Source organism: Esox lucius, chromosome 2, assembly GCF_011004845.1.
Source record: "Esox lucius isolate fEsoLuc1 chromosome 2, fEsoLuc1.pri, whole genome shotgun sequence".
NCBI classification, from domain to species: Eukaryota; Metazoa; Chordata; class Actinopteri; order Esociformes; family Esocidae; genus Esox; species Esox lucius.
The window spans coordinates 34,622,144-34,634,771 of record NC_047570.1 but is presented as its reverse complement, the minus strand read 5'-3'; the positions used below and the strand labels follow the sequence as shown (position 1 = coordinate 34,634,771).

At 46.3% G+C, this 12,628-nt stretch overlaps 1 protein-coding gene across 1 annotated transcript in view; it reads right to left on the bottom strand.

Annotated features, from left to right (window-relative positions):
• The window catches only part of otog (otogelin), a 56,893-nt gene that overhangs the window by 36,151 nt on the left and 8,114 nt on the right, over window positions 1-12,628 (bottom strand). Inside the window, exons 8-21 of the mRNA XM_020051418.3 lie at window positions 11,390-11,520; window positions 10,267-10,373; window positions 9,808-9,917; window positions 8,814-8,939; window positions 8,101-8,209; window positions 7,345-7,391; window positions 6,959-7,104; window positions 5,351-5,483; window positions 3,659-3,762; window positions 3,493-3,566; window positions 3,267-3,281; window positions 2,680-2,804; window positions 2,270-2,482; window positions 624-789 (exon numbers count right to left, since the gene is read on the bottom strand). Of these exons, the coding sequence (XP_019906977.3) occupies window positions 624-789; window positions 2,270-2,482; window positions 2,680-2,804; window positions 3,267-3,281; window positions 3,493-3,566; window positions 3,659-3,762; window positions 5,351-5,483; window positions 6,959-7,104; window positions 7,345-7,391; window positions 8,101-8,209; window positions 8,814-8,939; window positions 9,808-9,917; window positions 10,267-10,373; window positions 11,390-11,520 (1,606 nt within the window). The remainder of the gene's footprint in view (window positions 1-623; window positions 790-2,269; window positions 2,483-2,679; window positions 2,805-3,266; window positions 3,282-3,492; window positions 3,567-3,658; window positions 3,763-5,350; window positions 5,484-6,958; window positions 7,105-7,344; window positions 7,392-8,100; window positions 8,210-8,813; window positions 8,940-9,807; window positions 9,918-10,266; window positions 10,374-11,389; window positions 11,521-12,628) is intronic.

Below are 12,628 nucleotides of genomic sequence, written 5' to 3'. Positions count from 1 at the left end.
ACAGAGTCAAGTGGGTGGACCGGCCAGGCCTTGTTTAGCAAAGGAGCTGAGAGCCTTTGTAACATACAGGCCACAGCAACACACCAGGGTCTGTAGAGCAGACCGTTTCTCACTGGTTATCAGGTATCCGTGCCGTCCTCAGCCTGAGTGGGGAATGAATGGGGGGGTTTCTCCGTAAATTCCTCGATGTAACTCTAGCGGCGGGTAAGTAACAGCGTAGCGCATCGGTAGGATGTAAAAACCTGAGGACATTTGAGGAGAATTAAGCCTCGTGTCCGTCTCACTGAGGTGACCAGCGGGTCCAGGTCAATGGTAGTGCACTGTATGAGGAATAGGGTGCCATTGGGGACGTCGCCGGAGAGTGCTGACAGGAGAACCCAACTGCCAATGCATCACTTTGTGGAGGATTTGTTTTGGTTTGCTCTTTTACTTGCTCAGGTATCCACTATCCACTTGCAGTTGTGATAAAACACATCCTTTATTCACAGCAAGTCTCAATCAGCCTTCTCTACAAGTGACCGCTAACCAACGTGAACATAACAGGTGACCAGGTTTTAGTTCTCTGGGGCCATCGTTTGCCCTTCATTAGTAAAACGCTGATTCTCCACTGGCGCCAGTCTTACCTGGACACGCAGGTGTGTGTGCGGGTGCTGTAGAAGGTTCCAGGTGGACACACGCAACCCTCCTCACACTCCTCCCCACAGTGCTGCTGTGTGGACAGGGCGGAGCACCGACGTTGGCATGACGACACGCACGTCCCATATTCCATGGTCTCTGGGCACGTGACGGCTGTGGGATGGGGGGGGGTGGATCAGGGGGGAGGAAGACAGATCAGGGGGGAGGAAGGCAGATCAGGGGGTAGGAAGGCAGATCAGGGGGGAGGAAGGCAGATCAGGGGGGAGGAAGGCAGATCAGGGGGAGGAAGACAGATCAGGGGGAAGAAGGCAGATCGGGGGGAGGAAGGCAGATCAGGGGGGAGGAAGGCAGATCAGGGGGAGGAAGGCAGATCAGGGGGGAGGAAGGCAGATCAGGGGGAGGAAGGCAGATCAGGGGGGAGGAAGGCAGATCAGGGGGAGGAAGACAGATCAGGGGGAAGAAGGCAGATCGGGGGGAGGAAGGCAGATCAGGGGGGAGGAAGGCAGATCAGGGGGAGGAAGGCAGATCAGGGGGGAGGAAGGCAGATCAGGGGGAGGAAGGCAGATCAGGGGGGAGGAAGGCAGATCAGGGGGAGGAAGACAGATCAGGGGGAAGAAGGCAGATCGGGGGGAGGAAGGCAGATCAGGGGGGAGGAAGGCAGATCAGGGGGAGGAAGGCAGATCAGGGGGGAGGAAGGCAGATCAGGGGGAGGAAGGCAGATCAGGGGGGAGGAAGGCAGATCAGGGGGAGGAAGGCAGATCGGGGGGAGGAAGGCAGATCAGGGGGGAGGAAGGCAGATCAGGGGGAGGAAGGCAGATCAGGGGGAGGAAGACAGATCAGGGGGAAGAAGGCAGATCGGGGGGAGGAAGGCAGATCAGGGGGGAGGAAGGCAGATCAGGGGGAGGAAGGCAGATCAGGGGGGAGGAAGGCAGATCAGGGGGAGGAAGGCAGATCAGGGGGGAGGAAGGCAGATCAGGGGGAGGAAGGCAGATCGGGGGGAGGAAGGCAGATCAGGGGGGAGGAAGGCAGATCAGGGGGAGGAAGGCAGATCAGGGGGGAGGAAGGCAGATCAGGGGGGAGGAAGGCAGATCAAAATAGATCAAAACAAATCAAAGAGCATCGTCGATGGGAACAGTAGACCCTCACAACAGAACGATGGGAACAGTAGACCCTCACAACAGAACGAAGGGAACAGTAGACCCTCACAACAGAACGAAGGGAACAGTAGACCCTCACAACAGAACGAAGGGAACAGTAGACCCTCACAACAGAACGATGGGAACAGTAGACCCCCACAACAGAACGAAGGGAACAGTAGACCCTCACAACAGAACGATGGGAACAGTAGACCCTCACAACAGAACGATGGGAACAGTAGACCCTCACAACAGAACGATGGGAACAGTAGACCCTCACAACAGAACGATGGGATCAGTAGACCCTCACAACAGAACGATGGGATCAGTAGACCCTCACAACAGAACGATGGGATCAGTAGACCCTCACAACAGAACGAGTGCAGGACAGACTACTAAGGACAGTCTGGACAACACCTGTGAAACACAAAATGCTTACAGCACAGTCCTTTGTCCCACCAACAGAAGCCCACTGCGCTATTCGGCACAACTCTCACCGCAGTCGGGAACGCTGGCCCGGAACTGGATGATGACGGAGTATCTCCTGCAGTGCCGGGCGTAGTGGGCCAGGGAGGAGCAGAGGCACGGCTGGCCACACTTACAGGTGTCGGACAAACACTGCTGGTGGAACGGCACCGGACTCAGGTACCCGTGACAGGATGAGAACAACTCCTGGTTCAGAATGTCACACATCTCAGAGGCATAGGACGCTGTGAGGTGGTGGTGGTGGGGGGGGGGCAGGATAAAGGGCAAAATGAGGGTGTGAGGGATCCAGAACACACAGGTGGAATATTGTTTTTTAACGTGCTGGATCAAGCGTCTTTCTATGTGCCTCTGACGAATACGGCTTTGACAGTGAGGAAGGAGAAAGACTTCAGCACCTGACAGGGACTGAGGGCAAATATACCTGCTTGCTGGTGCGTGTCACACGGGTCCATTTGGGGGACACTGTGGCTGGGAACACAGGCAGATGACACCTTCCAGGCGTTTCCAAAGAGGTGGGGGGTGCTCTCGATCATGCCGGAGGGAGACCTGTGGGCAAGAGCATGTCAACACACACATCTGACTTCCCCAGTTCCATTAGAGCTTCAAACACGTCCGGACAAACACGTCCATTTCACCTGGGCTCTTGTCTGTTACCAGTAAGAGGCAGTTTGAGGGAGGTAACCTTTCATCAGACCAAGACTGGCCTGGCAGGTCAGAGTCTATTCGCAAAGAGGAGAGAGAGGCAAAGGAGAGAATAGGATAGGATAGGAAACTGTATGGTTCGTCTCTCTCCTCCCTGCCTGGCTGGTCAGTGTCCATTACAGGGAGGAGAAGAGCTGTTCCCTCCTGCCCCTCTCTTCCTCCTCGTCTGAAATGGGAGTATCCACTCTCCTCTCTTTACTCTCCGGGAGTGCCACAGGGAGGACCGTGCCAGCGATAGGGAGCAACAAAGAGCCAGAGATCCGCCCAGAGGGGCTGAGTGGTCAGAGGTCAGACAGACACACTTACAGGAAGTCAAAGAGACTGAGGAGAGAGACAGAGAGTTGGAGGGAGAGAGCGGTGAAATAGAGAGAAAAAAAGAGAGAAAAAAAATCCAAATGAAAGATCAAGACACAGGGAAGGAGGAAGAAGAAGTACGGGATTCGGGTCAGTCTGAAAACCTCACTTGTTGCAAGGAACAAGATTTTGACAGTCATGAAAGCATCGTATCGGAAACAGACGCAGAAACTCTTACAGGAAGTCGTCTTGGATGTTCCCATTGAAGGTTCCACAGAGACCCACAGTGTTGCCTTTCCAAAGCTCATCGACCTGCAAGTAGAGAGGCACACGTCAACCACCATAACCCCCCCTAACTGAAGAGCCTTGCTCAAGGACACGACAGTGGGATGTCTGTTGCTCACCTGCAGGTAAAGGCGGAACTCCCTCCAGCTGTACTGCAGATGGAGACCCGGAGCGGTGCGTACCTGCAGGAACATGGATGACAGCTCCTGGATGTGGAACACCTCTGGCAGAAAAGGATGTGGAAGGATGAGTTGGAAAGGATGTAGTCGGTGTGATACATTAGCTTGGTTTCAGTGCAGTGTTTCCCCTAGAGCTCATCACAGCAGCAGCGGTATGGACAGCATGGTTAGTTTCTCAATGTAATAAAACAGAGTGCAGGAGTCCTCGGCTATCTATTACAGTACATTATGAACTAGGTGGCTTGAATACTGAATGCTGATTGGTTGAAAGCTGTGGCGTATTAGTAAAGTATATAAACTTTTTCTTTATGTTGTTGAAACCTAAACAACAGATCATTGGCAGGACAATAGGACATGGTTCATTTTGATGGTGCAAATGTTCTAGCATCGGTTATCCTGCATTTCGAAATGTGTTTTTCAACTATTTAAAGTTTAATTAACCTGCCAGCCGCAGAATGTAGTGAAATGTGCTCCCAGCTGTGGGAACAAAATCCAGGGTAAATAAATGTTGTAGTGCATTATAATACAGCGTTTACCAGTTCTTGATCCAGTCTGTATATTGCTGAGTTCTCTCATCAAGGGAGAGCACCTGTCATTCAACACATCTGAATACACCTCACCTAACTCAACCACTCCAGACACGTAGCTCTGAGAGAACACTGACCTGGTCGGACAATGAGGCACAATATTAAATGTGTGGTTGAAAAGGAACTCCATGACACCCACCACACTGTCTTCCTCTGTCCCTTTCACACTCTTATTCTGTCTCTCTCATTCTGTCTCCCCCTCCTTCCCTTTCTCCTTCTCTCTCTCTCTATCTGTGTCTCATTCTGTCTCCCCCCTCCTTTCCTTTCTCCTTCTCTCTCTATCTGTGTCTCATTCTGTCTCCCCCCTCCTTCCCTTTTTCCTTCTCTCTCTATCTGTGTCTCATTCTGTCTCCCCCTCCTTTCCTTTCTCCTTCTCTCTCTATCTGTGTCTCATTCTGTCTCCCCCTTTCCCTTTCTCCTTCTCTCTCTATCTGTGTCTCATTCTGTCTCCCCCCTCCTTCCCTTTCTCCTTCTCTCTCTATCTGTGTCTCATTCTGTCTCCCCCCTTCCCTTTCTCCTTCTCTCTCTATCTATGTCTCATTCTGTCTCTCTCCCCCCTTCCCTTTCTCCTTCTCTCTCTATCTGTGTCTCATTCTGTCTCTCTCCCCCTTCCCTTTCTCCTTCTCTCTCTATCTGTGTCTCATTCTGTCTCCCCCCTTCCCTTTCTCCTTCTCTCTCTATCTGTGTCTCATTCTGTCTCCCCCCTTCCCTTTCTCCTTCTCTCTCTATCTGTGTCTCATTCTGTCTCTCTCCCCCCTTCCCTTTCTCCTTCTCTCTCTATCTGTGTCTCATTCTGTCTCCCCCCTCCTTTCCTTTCTCCTTCTCTCTCTATCTGTGTCTCATTCTGTCTCTCTGTCCCCTCCCTATGTTTTCCACTCCCTCTTTCTCTCTCATTCTGTCTCTATCTCTTTCACTCGTTTGCCACTGTTCTTTCTCCAACCTCAATGGGCTATACAGTATTGCTCCATCCGTCTGGTAACGGGATAGCAGAGCGATAGGATTAATATGTGTTCAATAGCATGTTATTGTGTGGTGACTGAGTTACCGTCTGAATAGGGCAGCGAGATGCGGTACTGTCCTGCCATGAAGACTTCTCCTAGGTGGCTCATCGTGATCTCTGTGCGTGGGTCCTCGTCTATGACCAGGCTCACTGATTGGATGCAAGCCCCGTCTAAATTCTGCAATTGAGACAAGATGGTTGGATAAAGAGACCTCACAATTCTCCATAATAGAAGCCATTCAGACACAGTTGGATAGTTTGAAGGGATGAATGGAGAGATGGCAGAAGGAGAAGGAGGAGGGCAAAAGATGCTGCTGAAACACAAAACTGCTGTTTGAAAAGGAGAACTGACTGCTTTGTTGAAAACGTGACTGTTAAATGTGACATCACCCGCGAATGATGTGCATGCACTTTAAAGGTCTCTGCTCTGAGGTGGGTTTGGGAATTTTTCTGGAAGGCTGGGGAGTCTTTTAAGACCTCTGGCTGCCCGCACCAGGGCCTGGGACGTAAGTGATCCACTCCGGATGAATCGCCTCTTTTATTCCCAGCAAAGCCCATGACTGGGCAGCCGACAGCCCCTTTTACCTGCCGCTACGCCCAAGCTGTTGTCTCTCTCACATTGTTTTTTTTCTTTCTCTGCTTCACTGTGCCATCTCTCTCTCCCTCTCCCTCTCCCACTCCCTCTCCCTCTCCCTCTCTCTCTCTCTCTCTGTCTCGTCAGTTTTGTCACTCGCGGCCCGTGTAGGGTAATCCAAGTGAGTTGCCAGTTTCAGACACTGGAGTGGTGGTTAGAAATGGGGCACATTATAGGGAATAGGGTGGCAATTGGGACCCAGCCCTAGTAAAGAGGGGCCCCATTAGCCCCTAGAAAGCCGGCGTGTGAGATCCAGGGGCCCCATTGGCCAATAGAAACACCTGCATGACCTCTTATCCTGGGGCCCTGCTTGCTTGCTGCCACACTGAGTTAAGGACGTCAGCAGCCAATGGCTGCTGGGAAATTGGAGGCTTTGAGGAAGAGAAGTTCTCAGTCTTTTGTAGCTTTTCATGTTGTACCTGTCAGAGATATTGGACGGTTTGATCAGGACACAAATGTAACTCTAATGGCCTTTGATCTTCCTCCCCCTCCCAGACATCAGGTTTCAGGAGCAGAAATGTCATCAGAAAGAGAGAGCAACAAAGAGAGAGAGAAAAATGGAGAGAAACCCTTTGTTCTAAATAATGATGTGAATGTGATGAACAGCATCACATTTGCCATTCTATGTTCAAAACAGGTTGGGCTGGACAGGTTTTTCCTCTGAAAAGGGTCATATAAATTGTTTCAAATTTAAAAACAGACAGATATCGAATCTAAACCTGATATGAATTATGGGGTTAAATACCTTCACAGAGGCACAAAATTGCAAAATTTCATACTAGTTGCATCTTTTTTTCAAAATATATATTTTAAGGCACTTGTTATACTTTATTACACCTGAATGTGGGGATAGTTAGAGGGAGAGTAATGGACCAGAATCATATCCATGCTGCAGCAGTACATGGACAAAGCTGGACCACCTAAGGCCATACTTTGTGTCAACATAATACAGGATACTGGTGCATCACTATTCCCTGTGGTGTTCATTCTAATGTTACAATTATCTATAATGAACTTACGGGTCCACACGGAGCATTCTGGATGGTTACAGTGAACTTCCCGGAGTTGTGACTCTTTGCCAGGACATACTGACAGGATGCTGGGAAGGTAAACATCCTGCCATCAAACGAGTGGAAGTACATGTCACCGGTCACAGAGCACTCTCCTGTGATGAGAAAGGGAGATATAGAGAGAGAGAGAGAGAGGAACAGAGCAAGTGAGTGATGAAGAGGCAAAAACAATTCATCCAAGGGGATTTACTAGACACAAATGTAGTGTCATATTTGGTTTATGTACCGTGATAGCCAGTATAACATTGATGAATAATACAGAGCGAGAGTGTATGATATTAATCCTCAGAGCTAAACGGGTTTGTCAAATTGTCCAGGACAAGGTAAAGTCGAACCTGGGCAGCTGTATTCTGTGCAGTTCCACACTCCCCCCTTACACGTGCTGAAAGGGAGAGAAAGGCGAGACGTGGTCACAGGTGCACCATGGGTATATGAAAGACTAGCCCTAATCCACAAGGATCTCTGGGAAATAAATGTCAGTCATCATGGCCCTATGACTCCATCCCGGTTGGATCTGAGATGCTAGAGATTGAGAGGAAATTGAGTAGACGGACATTTAACAGATCTCCTCCAGCCTATATTTTACAATACAATAGTCTACTTAAACAAGTGGCTTTTTCTGGGATGAGTGGAACACACACCGGCATGACCGCGGCACGCACGCACGCACGCACGCAACTATCAAATACATCAAACGCTGCATGTGCTCTTAACAGGTTATTCTGTATATAAGAATTTTTACATGATCAGAGATGGTTGAGTATATTTTATACAGTACAGTTAGATATGTAATATTATATACAGTATGTTAAATAATACTTCTAAAAGAGTTATGATACTATTATCTTGTTTCACTTGCAACGTCAATTCTATACATGATGTATTAGGCTGTATGTACTCCAATTTTAACAACGGGTTTGAAATATTGCAATTTATATCTCTGCTACTGATATTGAGTTGGGTTTTCAGGGTGGCTGAGTAGCTAACAGCATGCAAAGCACGATACGTCAAGACGAAACCAACAGGAAGTCCACCCGAAAACAAAGATGGTGATTGGGTCTAAGAAGGTAGATGATGGAATGATGTCCTACCAGTTGTTGCACTCCTCCTGAACGCTCTGTCCAGAGGGGTAGATCATGCCATGGTATTCACAGGGACATTCTGAGGCCTTCACACATTTGCCCTCCTCATAGATCAGCTCTAGGACCAAGACATGTTGGCTACGTTTAACTCACAACTTTTTTAACATTAAATTGTCTTTTGAAAAATCAGATTTTTTCCCTCTGGAAAAGACCTAACGCGATTGGCCAAAAGACTCCAAGCAGGGGAAGAGCTATCACAATTATACAACGTTTTAGACTGTAAGTACTACTGGTTATTTTTTATATGCATCAAAATCACAAGGTTCTAACACAGTATTTGCAATGTATTTAAAACACGCAAAAACTAATTTCGCTACTTCCAAATCCCTTTACAAACCTGGGAGTTCTTAAACATGCACTGCATAGTCAAAGACAACCTGAAAAAATACACAAAGGAGAGAGTTTTTCCTGAAAGAGCAGTGGGTCAGATTCAGACCCAAGCTGAAGTGGAAAGCAGCGGCTTGGACCCCAGGACCACCCGGAGCTTGGACCCCAGGACCACCAAGGGAATTGACCCCAGGACCACCCAGGGCTTGGACCCCATGGCCACCCAGGGCTTGGACCCCAGGACCACCCGGGGAATGGACCCCATGACCACCCAGGGAATGGACCCCAGGACCTACCGGGGCCACAGCGATAACAGGACAGGGGAGTGGTCTCACCATCAGGGCAGTAGCAACCGTCCAGACACTGCAGCTTGCTGTCTATACACATCCGGTCCATGTTACAGGTTGCAGGGCAGCAGGTGATACACTCCTTGTACTGCAGCTCCGCGGGACACACTAACGCTGAATAACACCAGGAAATGACATCACACAGATCAGATGTTGCAGGATAGAGTACTACTGAAGAACAACAGGTGTGAACCCATCAGATGTTACAGGACACAGTACATCTGAGTAACACCTGTAGGATCACAGTAGGATTGTTCAGACTGTAGGATAATGTTAAGATCAATAGGAGTGTATGATAATGGTGGGATAATGTAAGGATCATTAAGACTAGGATAATAGTAAGGTAATGTAAGGATCACTGAGACTGTTGGATAATAGTAGGATAATGTAAGGATCATTGAGGCTGTATGATAATAGTAGGATAATGTAAGGATCATTGAGACTAGGATAATAGTAAGGTAATGTAAGGATCACTGAGACTGTTGGATAATAGTAGGATAATGTAAGGATCATTGAGGCTGTAGGATAATAGTAGGATAATGTAAGGATCATTGAGACTAGGATAATAGTAAGGTAATGTAAGGATCACTGAGACTGTTGGATAATAGTAGGATAATGTAAGGATCATTGAGGCTATAGGATAATAGTAGGATAATGTAAGGATCATTGAGACTAGGATAATAGTAGGATAATGTAAGGATCATTGAGGCTGTAGGATAATAGTAGGATAATGTAAGGATCACTGAGACTGCAGGACAGTGGAAGGATCAATGTGTATAGGATAGAGGTAGTAGAATGGTAGGATCATTGAGAGTGCATGATAATCGTAGGACAATGGAAGGACAGTTGAGACCACAAGAGCACAAGGATCACTGGTGATAGGATTATTGTAGGATTATGGTCAGTATCATTGAGAGAGTAGGATAATAAAAGGATAATGGTAGGATGGTTGGATCAACGGTAGGATCATTAGGGTACCTACCACACTGTGGTATGTGTGTCCTCCAGTCCAATAGTGGGTGGTCAGCGTGGGCACAGGCCCGAGCGTACTCTGTCAACACCTGGCATACCTCATCACTGCTGGGACCCGACCTTTATTAAGGGCAGGAGGGGCAGAAAAGAACTCTTTCACCAAAGGGAGAGCAGAGGTGGGTGGGCAGAATGTTGCTGTGCAATCTAGAAGTTGAATCCAGAATGCAGGAAGCACTTGCTGCCAGGTTGAAGACAACAAAGGTCAAGACAACGCAGCGATATCACACGGAGGAACTTGAAGATAAATCATTCTCATGGGACCAGCAAAGGTGCATCCCATTTCAAATTGTGTCATACTGTAAAAGAACATAGAAACATTGTTTCTCATAGGATTTTTTATTTCCCCACTGGTCTAATTTCGTGCAAGGCCTTTTGGACCACGGTAGTTAATTGGTGTAGTTGTGCTTACAGACAGAGGTCGTTGGAGCAGCTGGCCATGTAACTCAGAGGACTGACAAACTCATGGCAGGCTGTAAATGGTTGTTCCAGCAGCATGGCACACACCTCCTTCACCTTCTGGGGAAACAAAACAGTAGTCTCATAAAAAAATCATATATATATATATATATTTTAAATAGCAAACAAATAATAAAAAGAGAAGATTGAGAATGTCATGTTCCATTCCAGTGCAAATTAGGGACCAAGGAATAGACATCGCTGCCGGGATCAACAGACCATAGGGCAATGGTATTCACTTCCAAACATTGGTATTCATTTGTATTCACTTCCAAACATTGGTATTCATTTGTATTCACTTTCAAACATTGGTACTCAATGGTATTCAATTCCAAACATTGGTATTCATTGGTATTCACTTCCAAACATTGGTACTCAATGGTATTCACTTCCAAACATTAGTATTCATTGGTATTCACTTCCAAACATTGGTATTCATTTGTATTCACTTTCAAACATTGGTACTCAATGGTATTCACTTCCAAACATTGGTATTCATTTGTATTCACTTCCAAACATTGGTACTCAATGTTATTCACTTCCAAACATTGGTAATCATTTGTATTCACTTCCAAACATTGGTACTCATTGGTATTCACTTCCAAAACATTGGTACTCATTGGTATTCACTTCCAAACATTGGCATTCATTTGTATTCACTTCCAAACATTGGTACTCATTGGTATTCGCTTCCAAAACATTGGTATTCACTTCCAAACATTGGTACTCATTGGTATTCACTTCCAAACATTAGTACTCATTGGTATTCACTTCCAAAACATTGGTATTCATGGTTGTTCACTTCCAAAACATTGGTATTCATTGGCATTCACTTCTAAAACATTTCTGGTTTTCATCCTATCCTGCTAATCATGAACCCAAATTTGAGGCACCAGATCAATAAACAATGAGACACCGTTCAATAAACTAGCAGGAGTGTTTGGGGTCAGGAGTGTTTGGGGTCAGGAGTGTTTGGGGTCACCAGAACCCATATTTAATTCCACTGCCGTAGGGATAGTGTCAGGGTTAGGATTAGGGTTAGGGTCAGGTTTAGGGTCAGGGTTCAAGTGGCTCACCAGTAAAATGTGTGGGTCTCGCGAGGAGCAGGGTGAGGGGTACATGGAGAGCACCATGGGACATCTGGAGTGGTGGGGCTCCTCCTCCACCCAGCTGTTCCCAAACACAGCCAGGTCCTCCGTCACCACACCTGCAGTAGGAAACAGACCATCAGCCCAACTACAATAGGACAGCTTACTACAATACAACAGCTTACTACAATAGAACAGCTTACTACAATAGAACAGCTTACTACAATACAACAGCTTACTACAATACAACAGCTTACTACAATACAACAGCTTACTACAATAGAACAGCTTACTACAATACAACAGCTTACTACAATAGAACAGCTTACTACAATAGAACAGCTTACTACAATACAACAGCTTACTACAATAGAACAGCTTACTACAATACAACAGCTTACTACAATAGAACAGCTTACTACAATACAACAGCTTACTACAATAGAACAGCTTACTACAATACAACAGCTTACTACAATACAACAGCTTACTACAATAGAACAGCTTACTACAATAGAACAGCTTACTACAATACAACAGCTTACTACAATACAACAGCTTACTACAATAGAACAGCTTACTACAATACAACAGCTTACTACAATACAACAGCTTACTACAATACAACAGCTTACTACAATAGAACAGCTTACTACAATAGAACAGCTTACTACAATAGAACAGCTTACTACAATAGAACAGCTTACTACAATAGAACAGCTTACTACAATACAACAGCTTACTACAATACAACAGCTTACTACAATAGAACAGCTTACTACAATAGAACAGCTACTACAATAGAACAGCTTACTACAATACAACAGCTTACTACAATAGAACAGCTTACTACAATACAACAGCTTACTACAATACAACAGCTTACTACAATACAACAGCTTACTACAATAGAACAGCTTACTACAATAGAACAGCTTACTACAATAGAACAGCTTACTACAATACAACAGCTTACTACAATAGAACAGCTTACTACAATACAACAGCTTACTACAATAGAACAGCTTACTACAATACAACAGCTTACTACAATACAACAGCTTACTACAATAGAACAGCTTACTACAATACAACAGCTTACTACAATACAACAGCTTACTACAATAGAACAGCTTACTACAATAGAACAGCTTACTACAATACAACAGCTTACTACAATACAACAGCTTACTACAATAGAACAGCTTACTACAATAGAACAGCTTA